Source organism: Tachypleus tridentatus, chromosome 9 (assembly GCF_004210375.1).
Source record: "Tachypleus tridentatus isolate NWPU-2018 chromosome 9, ASM421037v1, whole genome shotgun sequence".
In the NCBI taxonomy this organism is placed as follows: domain Eukaryota; kingdom Metazoa; phylum Arthropoda; class Merostomata; order Xiphosura; family Limulidae; genus Tachypleus; species Tachypleus tridentatus.
Genome location: NC_134833.1, coordinates 93,310,540 through 93,328,834, shown reverse-complemented (window position 1 = coordinate 93,328,834; position 18,295 = coordinate 93,310,540). Strand labels below are relative to the sequence as shown.

Below are 18,295 nucleotides of genomic sequence, written 5' to 3'. Positions count from 1 at the left end.
TCTTGTATTTTTGCCATAAAGGTAAATGTCTGTGTATATATATATATACGATATATCACTGTTCAATAAACCCGAGCGTTTTACTCAGCAAATGATTAGTGAAACAAGAGCTTGAGAGTCACGCAACATAAACCGAAAATAAATACTTATTTATTTACATAAATATAAAACTTATATAAAGCTTGTACAGCTCTTGATATGAAAATATAACTTGTTGAGACGCATCTGTAGCTTCTGAGCCAGTTCCTGACGATGACTGACGTCAGGTAATCTCGTAAACAGAGGTTCGTATTTTTTCACAAAGTCTACCAGGAGATTATAGAGGGCTCCTTGATGATACAACCATCGAATACGCTGTACTGTAGATTTACGAAATATACAGATAGTATTTAACATATTTTCATGAAACGTAACGAAGCGACGATTTTGTTCTCCGGGTCCGAGACTAGGTTCCCCGTACATCAGCGAATAGCTATCCAATAAACCACTCTCATTATCAATAAGCCACAAACTTCCGGTTTTTCGAGATTTGACGAGATTGTGAATAGTTTCGTGAAGGATTAAAGAATTATTTTCTTTGTCGGCAGCATCCTGCATACTTGCTACTCTGAAAACAATTACAGTCAAAATAATAACTAAACCAGAACGATGATTCTAAAACAAAAACGGACAAATCGAGTGAGTTATCAAAAACAAAGCAGAAAATATAATTCAAAACATAAGATACGAAGTCTAAATTTTTAGCAACAACGACATCTGGTAGAAATGTTTATAAATTACCAATCAAGAATACAAAGGTTCAAGTTTTCTTGTTACTTTTGTTTCAAGAGACATGTCGTAATTTTGAACCTGATTGTCACAAGCGCACGTGGTATATAGTCAGGTCACATAAGTTTATCGTGAAGGAATAGTTGTGATTTCATTATTTGAAGTTAAGCACAAAGTTTCACAATGAGCTAACTGTTGCTCTGCCCACAATAGGTATCCAAACTCGGTTCTAGCAGAGTAAGTCCAAAGACAATTCCACTGTGCCACTGGGGAGCAGGATAGTTGTGACTGTCTAATTTACTAATAAGAAAGAAGACAGCAAACGCCGCCTTCATCCTTTTCTTTAACCTGAATTTGATTGTCAATTTTACAACGCTCATAGCTGAAAGTTTAGATCGGGATTTTAGAGGAAACTCTGGACTTTTTATATGTAGCTCAACATAAGAATCACTAGGCCAAATCCGGTTATCAAGGTATATATTCGAACGATGTGTTAACTTTGAGAAAAGGAAGGAACTGGGATATTGGTACTCTCATGGATGCTGATCCGGTGAAAAGTTAATTATATGTCGACTTAAAACTAACTGGTATTCCAGTACTCTAGCAATACAGATTTCCTTTAAAAGTTGGTTATTATCCCAGGTTTATTAGGTCTCACTATTTTTAACTTACTTGTGGATTATCTCTAATTTAAATATTCAGTTATCTCAGCTGACACCTTCCATGTAATTGTTATCATTTATAATGTTTCACTCAATAAGTCATTAGTCTCAACCTGTAATAATTATGATTATTTATAATTACCAAACTTTACCTGTCGTAATTCCCTGTTAGGTAGTCGAACATTATTAAATCACTCCACTGGAGTAACTCGACGGCGTTGACAAGATGAACGTCTTTCAAACGAGACGATCGAGAATTTATAGTTTTGTTTGTTAGAAGAGCTTCGAGTATTACTTTCGGCATTCGATCTCTGGAATTAAAAACCATATTCTGAATTACAAAAGTAAGTGCCAAATCAACTTATGTTGATATTATAGAGAAAAAAAAAGAAAAATATTAATTCAGTTGTAAATGAAAGAGAACATTAAATATTTTTCTCGACTCTTAAACTGACAGTTGCTAACTTGAATATTTAAAGTAAAGAGAAACTGAAAATTATTTTTGTTTCATTTGGCTAAGTTGAACATTTAAACGAAAAAGACCTCGAACATTTTATTTTTTATCATGTGAATTCGCTACTTCAGCACTACAACAAGTCTTGAGCGACCACGTTTTTAAAGTTACAATTCTACTGTTGACACATAACATGTCTCTCCTTGAACTTCTTTTTCCTTGTATGTTGATAAATAAATAAAAAATGCCTTCCCACCACGCTCTTACAAATACACTGAAAACCTTTTATTGAACTTTAATTTATTTTCGATATAATTATGCGATATGTATTATGATAGATGGCAGCACCAACTCTATTTTTAAATCAGTTTTCACAGAATAAAAACCACATATTAAATGTTGGTATCGTAAAACAAACTTAACTCAAGTAATTAGAAGTACATTTTCAAAGTAATAAACTTCTTATTTGTTTTTTATACTAGATTTCTACAGTTGTTGTTAATAATGGCAATAAGATAGGTTTTATTTTCTTTAGTTTGTTTAACTTCAATATTTGATTAAAATATCTAAAGCTGTTTGAATTTAAAATTCACAAAACCGATAACCGATTTTGTATTCTCAAAATATGTTCTTTAAATATGAGGAATTTTTATTTGTACTCTTCATATTAACGTAAACATACAAGTCTCACCTTTCAAGGTTATCTATCCACTGAATCAACGCTACTGTCGCATTTCCTGCCCAACCCGCTTTCACCACAGCTTTGGTTACATGTGGTTCTCTCCACTGACCACTAACATCAGGAGCTGACAGTGTTACCACAGGTACGTTGTGGATCCCCAAAAGCCGAGCAAGATAGAAAGACATTAACTCCCCTGTTGAATAAAACACATCGCTATATCTACTATGTTGTAAATATACAAACATCTAGTTGGAGAAATAGACAGATGGACACACACGAATAAGCAGACAGAGAAAGACTCAAATAAATATGAAAACACTTGAATATATATTTCATACGATATGTCAATTGTGATAAATAAAACCATTTAATTCTCCATTTACGTGCTTAACATGACATACAAATACACCACATCAAAACTTCACGTAATATTGAAAACCTTGCAATAACAACTCTGTCAATAATTTGGAGTTATATGTTCAGTTAAAAAGAGTCAGTAAAAGGAATAACGTATTTCTGTTAAATAAAATACACCAAGAGTTTTTGTTTGTTTGATTTTTGTGTTTTTTTTACCTTGCACTAAATAATCATGAGGTGCTCTATAACGAGCACAAACATGAGAGCCATCTGTTAACGTAATATATAAGTTCTTTGGTCTCCCACAACGGTCCCACGTTGATGGATCTGCTCGTATCACAGACAGATGACGAAGCTGTCGAATATATTTATCCACCTCAGCGTCACTTATACCTAAAATCAATATCAAACGATTAGTTTTTCAGTAACATGTAATGTGTTGTGTCACATTGAAAAGAATAAACACAGCGGTTTTTATCAGTGACAAAAGTTAAAAGACTTTTTATGTCCTCATACATTTGTTTGAGATTCTAGTTTTCTTTGCTTTCTTTTATGGATAGATCGCCCAACCAACGCTATTGAGAGAGAATCTATAGTTGAACACGCCCAAAAATATTTTCTTCATTGCATGATTCAAATACTGCGTTTAATTTTCTTTTCGAAAAGATAATACAAATTAACTTAGGTTATATTTCTTTATTTAAATTGTTCAATTATTCAGATAAGAGTAAATTGAATGTTGTTGAGTGACGTTGATATCGACTACTATGAACTTTTTAAAAGTACGATAGAAATAAAATGACTTATTAGAAAACAAAAATTGTCATTCTATATATTTTGATAAGAATAAACTCTCACCATCGTTAGAATTTAAATAATAATAAATATACATTTCAAAAGTAGTTAATCCATACACTAGCAGTAAACCAATAATATCAGTAATGAAGTACAGTACAGATTGTTATATAATTATCCATCTTCTTCAAAGAGCTATTTATAGGCTAGTTGGATTGAAATCTTTATCTACTAATTTAACTTTAAAAAAAAATTATATTGATTATCTCATGTTTAGTTCACATATATTTCTTGTTAGACTGACTAAATGAACGTGTGACGAGTCCTATAGAAACGGGACCCGACATGGCCAGGTGGATAAGGCACTCAACTCGTAATCTGAGGGTCGCGGGTTCGAATCCCTGTCACACCAAACATGCTCGCCCTTTCAGCCGTGGGGGAGTTATAAGGTGACGGTCAATTCCACTATTCTTTGGTAAAAGAGCAGTCCAAGAGTTGGCGGTGGGTTTTGATTACTAGTGTTGAATAATAAGTGTTGAAACGTAAGATTTGTTATTATAAACTGTATGCAGCCCAAAGATGGCTTAAATGTAAGTTTGAGAGGTTATAACGCTAAAAATCGAGTTTCCATACCCTTGTTGGGCAGAGCACATAAACCATTTGCGTTTAACAACAAACAGAACATACTATATACATATAAAAATTACGAGGTTCAAAATATAACTGTTTATCATTACATTTTGACGATGGCGAGAATATACTGTTATCGAAATATGTAGAGATTGCAAGATGTGTGCCGTCTAATAACATTTTTTATTGTGCTTATAAAATCACTGTATAGTTTTTCAGGTTGAAACAGTAAACCATTTATTATATTGTTTATGTCATAATTAACAACGTTTCGTTTACACAAACACATAAATCTGTCAATATAATAGTTAACTAGTTTTGTAGTTTCCCTTCTTTAGAACCATACACAGGTAAACTAGCTCCACATAAGATATTATAGGATTCTTTAGAACCATACACAGGTAAACTAGCTCCACATAAGATATTATAGGATTCTTTAGAACCATACACAGGTAAACTAGCTCCACATAAGATATTATAGGATTCTTTAGAACCATGCACAGGTAAACTAGCTCCACATAAGATATTATAGGATTTGGTGAATGAAGAGTTCTGGAAATAGTGAAGTGTGATGAACACACTCAATAACCCTTTACTTTATAGCAGCTTTCACACACTCAATAACCCTTTACTTTATAGCAGCTTTCACACACTCAATAACTGTTTACTTTATAGCAGCTTTCCAGCTGTTAAAGGTTGGTCAACTGGATTAATTAATAAGTTATTCAAACAGCTATTTTAGAATGAAATGTAGAAATGTCAATAACGTTAACTCGAAACAAAAGTCAAAATATATGAAAGTAGAAAACGTTCTGGTTGCTCGTAACAGTGTCTTAAGTCTAACTTCTTCCCAGGTCTGGAAAACAAAACCTTAACACTATACCGTAAACTAAATAAATCCATGGAAATATATTGTCTCGCAAGTAACAGTTATGTACATAATCTCGAACAAAAACTGCTGCCCATTATATGGCCAAGACTAGCCTTACGTACACTTAAGTAGTTGTCATGATAAAACTAAAATAACCCCTGATTAAAAGATTATCCTCTTACTCAAGTAAGAGACCTGAGTGACTCCTGCATTGAAAAATACCCTTCTATAAAAGCAGGGGTTAGGACAATCGTAACTGATCCATGTGTAAGGGGTTATCTTTCTACCATTGTAGTGATTGAAACAAACTTGAATGTACACCTGCTTTAGAACTTAGCCTTGTGCCAATGTAGTGATTGAAACAAACTTGAATGTACTCCTACTTTAAAACTCAACCTCGTGCCACTATAGTGGTTAAAACAAACCCGAATGTACTCCTACTTTAGAACTTAGCCTTGTGCCAATGTAGTGATTGAAACAAACTTGAATGTACTCGTACTTTAGAACTTAACCTCGTGCCACTATAGTGGTTAAAACAAACCCGAATGTACTCCTACTTTAGAACTTAATCTCGTGCCACTATAGTGGTTAAAACAAACCTGTATGTACTCCTACTTTAGAACTTAATCTCGTGCCACTATAGTGGTTAAAACAAACCCGAATGTACTCCTACTTTAGAACTTAATCTCGTGCCACTATAGTGGTTAAAACAAACCCGAATGTACTCCTACTTTAGAACTTAATCTCGTGCCACTATAGTGGTTAAAAAAAACCTGTATGTACTCCTACTTTAGAACTTGCCCTCGTACTCATATACTGGATGAGACAAACCATACTGAGTACCGCTTTAGTACCCTGATACTCTTTTAGTGGTTAAAATAAAACTGACTTCTGCTCTAAAGCTTACCCTTATACCCCTGTAGTGGTTTGGAGAAACCTGAATGACTCCTGATTTGGAACTTAGCTTTTCACTCATGAGACAAACCAAACTGAATACTGTTTTAGAACGTACTCTCGTACCCATATAGTGGTTAAAACTCCGACTGTCCCTGCGTTAAGAGATTATCATCTTAAGTCTCTCATTCACAGGCTTATGACAATATATTTGTTCCCATTCCAAGTGCAAGAAGCAAACATTAAACATTTCATATATTTCTAAGACTACAATTTAAGGGAAATTAAAGTAGTGATTGAAAATAAAATCACAGTTTCAAGTAAAGAAGACGCTAAAGAAACACATATATAATATCTGTATCTGTTCTTCTAACCTTTCTGTTAATGGTTTTCAGCTTGAATAAAGACATAACTGCTCACGTATATTTTTATTCATTTGATGTTATCTATAATTAAAACCTTTATAAACATAGATGTCACTGTAAGCAAAATCGTGTATGTTTTTCATATTAAACTGAATCGTACCTTTGGGTTCGATGTTTTCAACTTCTTGCGACCAATAGATGGCGCTATCTACAAGTGGGATCCCATCGTTGTTTTTAAGAGTTGTATTTCTCATATTGTTTACTTTGAGGGAGACTTGAAACGGGACACAAAACTTGGGCGTTTCTGAAACATTTAAGGTGTTGTTGTACGCTGAGCTTGTAGTGGTTAAAAGAGCTACATGGGCCAGTTTTTGGTTGACGTTTGTGGATACTCTAACAACTTCTGAGGTTAGTGTAAAATGCTTTGGCAAATCCGATATATTTGTTACCGAAACGACATCGCTGACGTTGACTGTAACAGTGTCGTAAGGGGTATGGGATAAACTATGAAAAAACGTGATGTTTGAATAATCAAAATCTCCCTGTTTAAACACTGGGTTCGGGGGATTTCCATCTTCATCATAATAATCTTCCTCATACTCTTCATTTGTATCATCATCTTCATCAATGATGTCTTCTTCACCATACTCCTCGAAGTCATCTTCTTCTTCATCAAGACTCTGTGTATCTCTTTGAGTTTTACGAAAGTAATTTGTGTTTTTGTTCTGTCGAGATATTCTGTATGACCCATCGTCTACGTCGGAACCTTCGGAGCGTAAGAAGAAACCGAGAAAATCCCGTAACTTTCGAGTAGTTCCTTTATGATTCCCCGCTGTTTGATGTCTGAAATAAGTTACACTTCGGAGATATCCTGTCTGTTCATTCTGAACTGATAGCATACACACTATCAAACAGCCTAAAACAAGCGCTAAAATTAGCGCCATCACACGAGACTTATGCACCGTGTACACTTTCATGGTGAAGACGCACAGGATTAGCTGATTTCTAGTGTTAGTGTTCCATAATGTGGTGGAGCTGAAGATAAAAATTTCATCGCATCTTCAAACGCTCGAGAATCCGACAATAAAATAGAAAAGGTGGGATGAGCATTCCTCAGGGAAGGTGCAAGTTCACTTCCACAGCTCTGCCTTCATTTTCTGCAAGAAAGGCAGTGAAACCATCACTAATGCAAGATCTTTCAATTATGGCACATAAATAAAAAAATTTTTTAACCAAATCACTTTTAATTTTTTTTGTGCCTACTCATATCCTCAAGTAAACGTAAGTGCATTTATTTAAAAGATACATCACTGTATTGATTCAATTATACTTTATAATTACTACATGTGACATTCATCTAAGACCACCTCGTAAAAATAGCCCGACTTTAGTTTTTAACAATTGGTTACTTGTAAATAACAGTTAAGGTAAACCTTTTCACACAAGATGTCTATGTTGTAGTTCTATATTTGCTAAACGATGAACCTTATGTAAATTACAACACGTGCAGCTGTTTCTATCGGGCACCAACACGCCCTTGACACCACAACAATACATTTTCCTGATGAAATATCACCCTTTCATCCAACACTATTTGCATGATGCTGAATTAATATATTAATTATGTGTTTTCTTTTCTAATTATTAGCTGCCGCAAAGCTTGTTGTTAGTTTATTAGAAATTATCAAGTTATTCTTGCCTATCCTATCACCTACCTGTTTTTTTTCCTTCAGATTTTCGTGATGTACTTTACACAAGTTCTGAAATCTTAGACATAAACTTATTTTCAAAGTACAACAAAACAAAATTACATACTACATAAACAATACTAGAGAGCAAGTTTATATGTGCTTAAGTTAGCAATTTGAGAGTGTTGTGGAAAAGGAAGAACTTTCACATTTGTGATGAAGGAAGCGTCTTGAAAGTATGTCGACAAGCGAGTACTTCAACACGTAACGCCACGTGCATATTTACAGTACACCCTCCCGCTGTTGGATCCGAGAGAGAACTTAATGAAGTGAGTTTCAACATACACTCATGGTGCGTAACCGAGGAAAGTCTTAATGGTTCCCATTTTACAGCAAAGTTCCAGTAAAGCACTTTCAGAGAAACATCCAACACCATGCTTAGAGTAAACATCTGTGAGAAGTGTCAACAAGAGTAATATGGTAATTTCAAATATTTCAGTTAAGGAATAATAAATATTGTTGTTCAAAGAAGTTCAGCAAACACACTGTTACAGCTTGTGCTCTTCTATAAAATTATACAGGCCCGGCATGGCCAAGTGTGTTAAGGCGTGCGACTCGTAATCTGAAGGTCGCGGGTTCGCATCCCCGTCGCGCCAAACATGCTCGCTCTTTCAGCCGTGGGGGCGTTATAATATAACAGTCAATCCCACTATTCGTTGGTAAAAGAGTAGCCCAAGAGTTGGCGGTGGGTGGTGATGACTAGATGCCTTCCCTCTAGTCTTACACTGCTAAATTAGGGACGGCTAGCGCAGATAGCCCTTGAGTAGCTCTGTGCGAAATACAAACAAACAAACACACATAAAATTATATAAAGTTGTGTTGAAACTTGAAGCTCAGTTTTAATTAATAGACAATAAACCTTATTGAAATAATGTATTTTTCGAAGCGGTATTGCAGAATCTACGTTCATTAATCTGTGATATACTTATATTTTGCAGTAACTCGATATTCTAGCACGGATCAGTTACTGCAAAATATAAGTGTGTCACAGATTAACAAACGTAGATTCTGAGATACCGCTTCGAAAACTACATTATTCCAATGAAGTTTATTATCTATTAATTGAAACTGAGCTTCAAGTTTTAACGCAACTTTATTATATAATTTTATAGAAGAGGACAAGTTGAAACAGGCATAGGGTGTCAGCTTCTAAATCGCAGACGACCGTAAAATCGTTTTTAAACTGGCCCTGGTGTCAGTTCCTGAGATTAGAACAACGCAAGACCCCCAGTGGCACAGCGATATGTATGTGGACTTACAACGGGTTTTGAAACAGAGTTTTGATATGCAGAGCACATATAGCCCTTTGTGCAGGTTTATGTTTAACTCAAAAAAAAAAAGCAGAGTAACAACAATGCAATGTTTTTTAACTGGTCCTGTGTTTCAGTTCTTCATATCATAACAATGCAAAGTTGTTTGGTAACCGGCCTTGGGTGTCTAACTCTAAGATTACTTTGTATTACCACACTCAAAAAATTTTAATTTAAGAATGGTGTGTTTCTTTCAACGTACTACCTTTGTACAATTACTCAGTCAAACACAATAGTTATATCTGGTAGCACAATCACTTTGACCAACGCAATAGTTGAGTTTATTTATACAATCCTTCAGTCAAACAGCAGTTTAGTTCTGCAGTCACTTGGTCCATCACAATACGAATAGTTTAATTGTGTGAGCACTTAGTCAAGTGCAACAGATACGTTTGATACTCAAACACAATAGTTTAGTTTGGTACAATTTTCTTGTCAACTTTTGATGTGTATCTGCCTATGTTTTTCGTTTGCTACAAATATTTGGTCGTCTTTTGTTTTATTATTGTTTTAATTGTTGTCGTTCATTGTTTTCATTGGTATTGTTCTCTGTTTACTGTTACTTTCAGTAGTTAATTTTTGTTATTAGTTATCGTTAAAGTTTTCTCAAAAAACTATTTTATGTAACTCAACAAACTATCAGAAAGAACTCACACTACTAGTTATAAAAAGATTCGTAACAAATTTGTTAACGCATCTCTACGAACAAAGGGAGAAAATTCTATATCAAAATTAACATTAATATATCTCAGTTAGGAAGAAATACAGTTTTAAAAAAATAGGCAGACATGTTTAACAAGAATTATGCCAGACAGTGTGGGTTAACAAAGTGCGTTAGCCTCATGGGAAATATTTCTGATTTCAGATGTGTACATGAAACATAAAAGAGAAAACAGTACTTTTTAACTTTTACTACTATTTATACAAAAGTTCCCAAACTATTAAATTTGGCGTTTAGAGATCCTGCACTATGGAATGCCTTCTGAACAGTTAAACTGAGATAGGTGGGGCTTGCCCACAAAGCTCTTCCTTAATACAAATAACACATCTCGAATTTCACTTTTCACTTCGTTGGTTATAAAGAACGGAATCTGGTAGTTGTTCTTGAGTTGTGGTAAAGCTCAAAATTAGTTTCTTACCATATGAAATATCAGAGGTTTAACTACAGAAAATTCCATTGTAGCACTGTTGTGTGAAAAACTCATATCAGATATACAACAGATTTTAAACCTAATTTTTAGCGTAGCACTGTCGTATGAAACACTAAGTTCAAATTATTCGCATAACTGATTCTACAGCTAATAATTAGTGAAACACTGGTAGTTCAAATTACTGCACAACTGACTGTACAGTTAATAATTAGTGAAATACCAGTAGTTCGAATTACTTGCACGAATTACTTGTGCAATTGATTCTAGAGCTAACAACTAGTGAAATACCAGTAGTTCGAATTACTTGCACGAATTACTTGTGCAATTGATTCTAGAGCTAACAACTAGTGAAATACTGTTAGTTCGAATTACTTGCACAGTTGTTTCTACAATTAATAATTTGTGAGCCGCTAACATGTGAGACACTAGTAGTCCGAATTACTTTCACAACAGGTCCTGCAGCTGCATTTGTGAATTAAACATTTATTTAAAGATAAAGATAAAAGCATACACTATACAAGGAAATGTTGGAAAATAAAGTAAGGAAATGTAAGGAGAATACTCGCATTTTAACGACTTCTAGCTATTCTGAGAAAGTTCTTACGATGATTCTAACACGCTTTACAGAAACGTTAAAGGTTCATTTGCTCTCCACTGAGCATGCTTGTAATTCAACACCACTTGAAAGTTGCACCTTAACTTCAGAGTTAGGGAAAAGAAGGAAGGGAGATACTAGTCTCTCACACATCGGCGATGAAGTTCGAGTTTCTTCATAGCAGTTTTACACGTGATTATTGATGGGAAGTGGTGCACGTGCACAGATAATGAAATATTACTCACATCCTGTTCGAACTCCAGTTTGAAGCGTATGTTAAAGCACACTAATGCTGGAAGACCAGCATCTGCGTGTCAGTGCTGAGGAAAAAAGTGAGAGGACAAGGTCCTGCGTAACTAATGAGTCTCCGCTGTAAAACTATATAAATACAATTGAAGCTATATGAAGTATCCAGGCTTTGTTGTCTGTGTTTAGTATTGTGTAAGTGTTGTTGTTTTTTTTCACACTTGCATATAACGAAAGTTCACAGAAAACTTTTTAACAACTACTCGGTTGTCTTGATGAGTCTAATTAATTGTTAGTTGACATAAACACATGCATTTATTCATTTGTTCATATGTCGATTAAATCCTAAATTGTATCAACATAGAATATACATTGATTTAAAACTTTTCTGCTTAACCCTCACGGATGACTAGTCATTATTTTATAGACAACAAAATGTATTAAATTACCAATTGGCAGTTTATCATTAACTATGGATTATTTCTTTGCCATTTCTATGGATATTTTTGATTAACGTTTTATCATTTTTTTTCTTTCCCAGACATTTTTACGAAATTATAATATAAAATGTTCCTTTAGTACGGCCAACACTGGAAAACAAAAGCCAGAAACGAAATTAGAGGAACACCAGTTTCCTTACTTTAAACTTCTTATACCAATGCTATAGACTGAGGAGAAATAAAGATTGTTTCGTTTCCTTTCATTCCTGGCTACCAGTAAACGTTTTCATGTTCTTACAAACCCAAAAGAATTCCTAATCTAAGCCTCACCCAAGATTCAACCGACATGGCCTAAACAACTTTTTTGTGCGAGAGCGAATCTTATACAAATACACGTTTGACTAGAGCCGTGGAATGTAAATACGGATACTGAAATAGGACGTATAGTATCTCTAAGACGGGGCAAGGGCGCTGAACTTTAGTCTTATAACCACGTTTTTCGACCACTAGTAGAATGTAAATTGATTTTAAGTTCCCTTGCAGCTCGTATCTGGCACGAAGTACAGGAATGTTCAAGAAACGCTTTAAAAGAACAATATGTAATTTCAAAAAAATGCAAGTTGTATTTTTAACTCTTCAACTGCAGTTGACATAATACGATCAATGCTAGCGTAGACGGCTGCGTTTGACATCATGAAATGCAAGCATTTTACGCGCAACATTTCTAAATGGTCTATCGCAAAAATTCGCGAATATTTGCGCATGGGTTGATAGGCAAATTTGCACAATCCACAAACGAAAGGTTAAATAGAAATATCAAGAAGCCAGGAATGACATTCTCGAACGAAACGTATTTTCGAACTTTTTACAGGAGTAACCCATTAATACTATTTATTCAGTAGCAGTAAACAAATCAAGTGTCATATGAATATAATTTAATAAATTTAAATAAAAAAGCTGTCAAATGTTTTCAAACTCTTTATATAAGTGTCTTATTAACTCATTTCCTGAAATAGCAATAAACTGGTTTATGTCATTAGTTTAATATCTTACAAAATTGTTTTCGTTTCTTTTGTCACAATTTGTAGCCCCACAATTACGACGGTCATAAAGTACGTGTTAAAGTAATGGCATATTACAGTATAGGGAACAAGAAAATAATAGGGTTAGAGCCCTGTTGATGATATGTCATTAGTTGAAAACATAGCAGATAAAAATGAAAAATAGACATCATTCTCCTCTGTTCTCTTATCTACCACCCACTTAACCTTTCAAAGAGATAGTCTGGATAGAATAAACTGAACTTAAATGTAATGAACTGATTACATAACTGATAATTAACGTATGAACTGGCGGGATGTTGTAAAAGTTTGGTTTTACTGTTCATTATGTTCGATTTTTATAAACAACTAATCACATTCTCAATTTTTAACTTACAGATATTCCATGCAGACGTCGTCTTTCCAACATGTGGTTTGAAATGAAGCCCCTCTCTTATTTTAAAACATGTGTTGTTATTTTCACCAAGAACGAGTAACGATATGATATGCCTATAATCACGCTCCTGGAGTCCAGTCCGCGTGCTGAATATATACTGTAAGTGCTGAAACAATGATGGCTTGTTTAAACTTGAAGTTTAAAGTGATATATACTGGACTAACAGATGGCTGTTGCTTCACTATATTTCTTCCCGTTGTCGTTTGTCGGCAAACCCGAACCCCAGGGCTAACTGACAGGGTCTTTTATGTTCAATTTGTCTTCTACAACAACGCTACCCTGTATAAAGTGCTTTTGGTTGCATCTTTTGACCTCCCACAGCGCACTTTCAGTGAGAACACAAGAGAAGAATGGGGGAACGGGGAAAGAAATCCATTACCTAGAACAGCTTACAGTCCACCAGAATTTGTTGCTGTGTGCAGGTGGTGCAGGGTGTACTGTCCTGACTCTGAACAAATAAGACAGGTTGAGGTGACACAAAGAGGAGTGTTTCGTTTCCTTTCATTCCCGGCTGACAGTAAACCTTTTCATACGCGTACAAAACCGAAATAGTTCCTAAGACAAGCCTCACCCAGGATTCGACCGACATGACCCAAGGAACTGTCTGTGCGAAAATGAATCCTATACAAATAGAGGATTGACTAGAGCCGTGAAATGTAAATATGGATACTGAAATAGAACGCATCTCTCAGAAGGAGAGGCTTATGACTGTATTTTCCCTGCTTGTAAGAAGATTGATTTTACACTCCTGGAAAGCTCGGCTCCAGCACCACTTACTGGGCAATACTTAAAAAAAAATTATTTTGGAGAAATAATATGAAACCATTTATAAGAATGCAAATCACATTTAAAAGTGGATGCTAACCTATTATGTGATTCGAAAATCGTTTGTTCAAAACAGGGACAGAAGCTGGATTAAAAAAGTACCTGTTTATCGGAAAAATCAAACTTTTATAGGATTTAGCAAGTCAGTACTAAATACGATAAAAATAAATATAAGTTTGAAAACAGCGCAGAAAATTAACATTTCGATTTTCTTCAGCTTATGGCAATAAATGTGGTTAGAAAACAAGAATTAGCTTATTCATGAATTAGCTCGTCCACTGATAAATACAGAATTATGGTATGTTTTACATGCTTGCCAAACATAACATTATTGTGTATATGTGTATCATATTTACTACAATATATGACCTTGCAGTATACATCAAGTTCAATACCATATATAATGGTATGGTGTGTATTACATTCACTTTCGTATACAAGTACGATGTGTGTCACATTTACTATCATATATAACGTTATGGCGTGTGTCACGTTATTTGCCATAATTATGGATTTTAGAATCATTGTTAAATGCAGTTATTATGCGTATTGCGTTCACATTAAATATTTATCAAATATGAATATGTTACATTAAATATAACATAATTACGACTATTACATTCACTTTAATACGGTTATTCCTTATTATGCGCTTTATACTAACTGCCAAATCGATTATTATGGGGTGTATTATATTCACGGTTAATTATAACGTTATCGAATGCATTGCGTTCACTACTAATACAACGTTATACGATGTATCGCATTCATAGTTAAACGTAACATTGTAGTGTGTAGAACAGTTACTAATAAGTACAACATTATAATCACATCCATCATTTGATACAATATTATTGTATACCATATTTACAGTTAAATATAACGTTATTGTATACCTTACTCGTTTTTAAAAATATAATTATACTGTACTTCACATTTGTAATTAAATATAACGTTATTGCATATACATCGCTCATTGTTAAATATGATGATAGTAAATGCCATATTTACTATTAAAAATAAGGTTATTGTGTACCACATTCACTATCAAATATAGCTCAGTAGCTCAACAGTAAATCTCGGGATTGTAACGTCAAAAGACTGATTTTGATACTCGTGGTGGGCATAACATTGGTAGCCCTTCCGTATGGCTTTGTGCTTAACTATAAACAAACACTATTAAATACTGCATTCACTGTTAAGTACGTTATTGCATACCAAATTCACAGCTGAATACACCGTTATTAATGCCACATATTCTGTTAAATACAATGTATATATACTACATTAACTTTTAAACACGTTATTATATACCAGAGTCTTTGTCAAATATAACGTTCTGTAGTAAATAGGTTGACTGCTAAACAGTCTGTTATAATGTTTTATATTTAATCGTGTTTGATGTGGTGTTCGAATAGCAACAACACTTAACACTTTTAGTGTTAATGACGTTACAAAACAACTTTCAACTTAATTGCCACTCCCTTACCAGTTAATAACTACGTGGTTAAAAAACAAATAGAAATATATATAAATAACATGTGATGAAATAGATGTTCAAGATTTATGTTCTAGTCACGTGATATTAAATCAACCACATCTGTAACTTCTTTTCTTCACACGTATTTCACATATTCTGCAACAAAGATGTTTTACAGTGGCGATGATTCAAATAAACGTCTACGCTTAGAACGAAACCAGCCCAAATGTGCAAAGCGCCACGGGCGAGATTCCCGTCCCTTGGAACTTAATTCTACCCATACGACAAGAAGGCAATCCCCTGGACCTTGTAATCTATGATCACCGTACCAATTTTCCACGAAACGTTGCTTGTAAAGCTAGTTAAAGAGGAAGTGTACTCATGGCAAATCGCTTAACCTCGAATGTGTATTAAATGGTTTGCTGGTTCGTGTTCCAATATGTGATTTGCTAAATACATCTTTACAACTGAGTGTTTAACCCTAAGTACAGCGGCTTTCCTTGAGCGCTGAGCAATAGTAATTTTGTTCTGACAACTTTAATTCTGAATAAAAATTGGGCATTTTGTCATTAATAGTCAGATAGAATTCAAATAACCAGAGTATCACTGAGAACCAACATTTTGTGTTCTGCTTCTCTATTCTTGTAAGAACCTATCAGGAAACATTTTGAATGTCAACAGGTTACTGCAAACAATGTCTCCTTTGTCATTTACTTTTCCTTATTATCTTATAAGTGAACCGAACATCAAATGAAAGGAAACGTCTAAAATGACCGATCGTTTGAAATCTTAGAAAAATTGAGAGCGAAAACAGTACGGATCGTAGCGACAGAAGCATTAACTCGATCCGTGTAATCAATCATCTAACCAGGCGGTCCTGCGACTGTCACACGGCCTGGACAAGTAAGTCCTTGTTCAACACAGTGTCAACACTAATGACCCTGCTACACATCTGATGTCTTGCCTTTTACACAGTCTTACATCTTGATTTTTCTCAAGATAAAACGTTTGTGATTTGTTGCTTATTGCGAAAATTAATTTGCGCAAAGAACATTTACATCATTCAATTTTGAAAATGTGTAAAAAATATATCAGATGTCTATTTCCCTGTGCGCAATACATGACACATTGGATAACTTACGTTTAACATAGCGATGCAGAAAATAACGAGTCCATTCAAAAATAGTAACTACTATTTGTAATAATTCTGCTTATACCACGAGATATCCTTTTAAGCTCTACTTATAACAATAGTAATTGATAATGGTATTTTTCTTATCACAAAGCCACATCGGGCTATCTGCTGAGTCCACCGAAGGGAATCGAACTCCTCATTTTAGCGTTATAAATCCGTAGACATACCACCGTACCAGCGAGAGACAATAATTACCAGAAATCTGACGTGTGACAAATAAAAGTTAATAACTTTTATATACAGGACTAAAATTTTTTAAAATATTGCTAAAAGTCTGAGAATCTTGAAACGCAATCAGTTATAAGAAACCCTTAACTAAGATCCCGGTCACAAAAAAAAAAACGACCATCTAAGCGTCGCACCAGATTTGGAAATATTAAGTCTAGGAAGGCGATGATTGGTAGAAATAAACTGCTTGATTCTACTTTTCAGAATCTTTTTTTTTCAAATTTAAAATTTATTAAATATAAAAAAGATATAGTTGTATATAGCAGTAATGGTTTTAGAGGCTTCAGCGTTCCCATATTCTCCAGAATCAATATCATACATCTTGCTTTCTTCTAGTTTAACTGATTTTCACTTCTCAGATAACTTGTCCTTCTCATTACTTTTTTTTTTCACTTTCAGCATAATTTATTCACATTCAATTAACATAATTTATTTTATTCAAGCATGAATTCAAAGGCAGACAACACATACAAATGCCACACGTAAATCAGTCCCCTTTACTTCTATGTTTATGTTCCTGACAAGGAATTTTACAGATTTCACTTATGAGAATATACTTTTTCAATTAGAAGAAGGAACGTTTTTAGACTATTTTGTCGGCTCTGACGTTTTTGCCCTAAATTTGGGTCGGTTTTTCGTGACTGGGGTTCTTTTTCTCGAACTGAGGAATATGCTCAAAACTTGTGGAATATAAAAGTTATTATTGTGTTATCATATATAATAAACACACTCGTATACGGCACTTCTATGCAAGAAACAAATGACATTTTCGATTGCAACTGCTACCTTATATACTCAGAGTAACCTGGATGGTATATAATATATTCCTCCCCCGAGATGGTTGGTTGTAATTCATACTTGACTTACAGTAATATCTTCTGACAACTTGGACCGTGATTTTGGTAGTTGTTTTTTTTAAATGCTTTAATACCAAACATAACAGTGGATATCAAGAAAAACAAAACCTATTTTAAGAGCAGTAAGGAAAAAAGATACGTTTATGAGTAGGATGAGATCTGGTTCAAACCTGAACGTGATTTTGTAAGTAGGCTAAGATCTGGTTCAAATCTGAATGCGATTTTGTGAGTAGAAAAAAAACTTC

At 34.3% G+C, this 18,295-nt stretch overlaps 1 protein-coding gene across 8 annotated transcripts in view; it reads right to left on the bottom strand.

Annotated features, from left to right (window-relative positions):
* Positions 1-128: 128 nt before the first annotated feature.
* LOC143225771 (four-jointed box protein 1-like) overlaps positions 129-18,295 on the bottom strand; it is a 32,788-nt gene continuing 14,621 nt past the window's right edge. For 5 of the 8 annotated variants that reach the window (XM_076455753.1, XM_076455751.1, XM_076455755.1 and 2 more), the window contains exons 2-6: positions 6,639-7,635; positions 3,140-3,316; positions 2,576-2,759; positions 1,583-1,741; positions 129-607 (exon numbers count right to left, since the gene is read on the bottom strand). In XM_076455753.1, coding sequence (XP_076311868.1) covers positions 172-607; positions 1,583-1,741; positions 2,576-2,759; positions 3,140-3,316; positions 6,639-7,455 — 1,773 coding nt within the window. In that variant the 5' untranslated portion in view covers positions 7,456-7,635 and the 3' untranslated portion in view covers positions 129-171. Of the gene's footprint in view, positions 608-1,582; positions 1,742-2,575; positions 2,760-3,139; positions 3,317-6,638; positions 7,636-8,193; positions 9,065-13,405; positions 13,544-18,295 lie in introns of those variants that run through there. The other 3 variants (XM_076455752.1, XM_076455750.1, XM_076455756.1) reach the window with 3 other exon arrangements.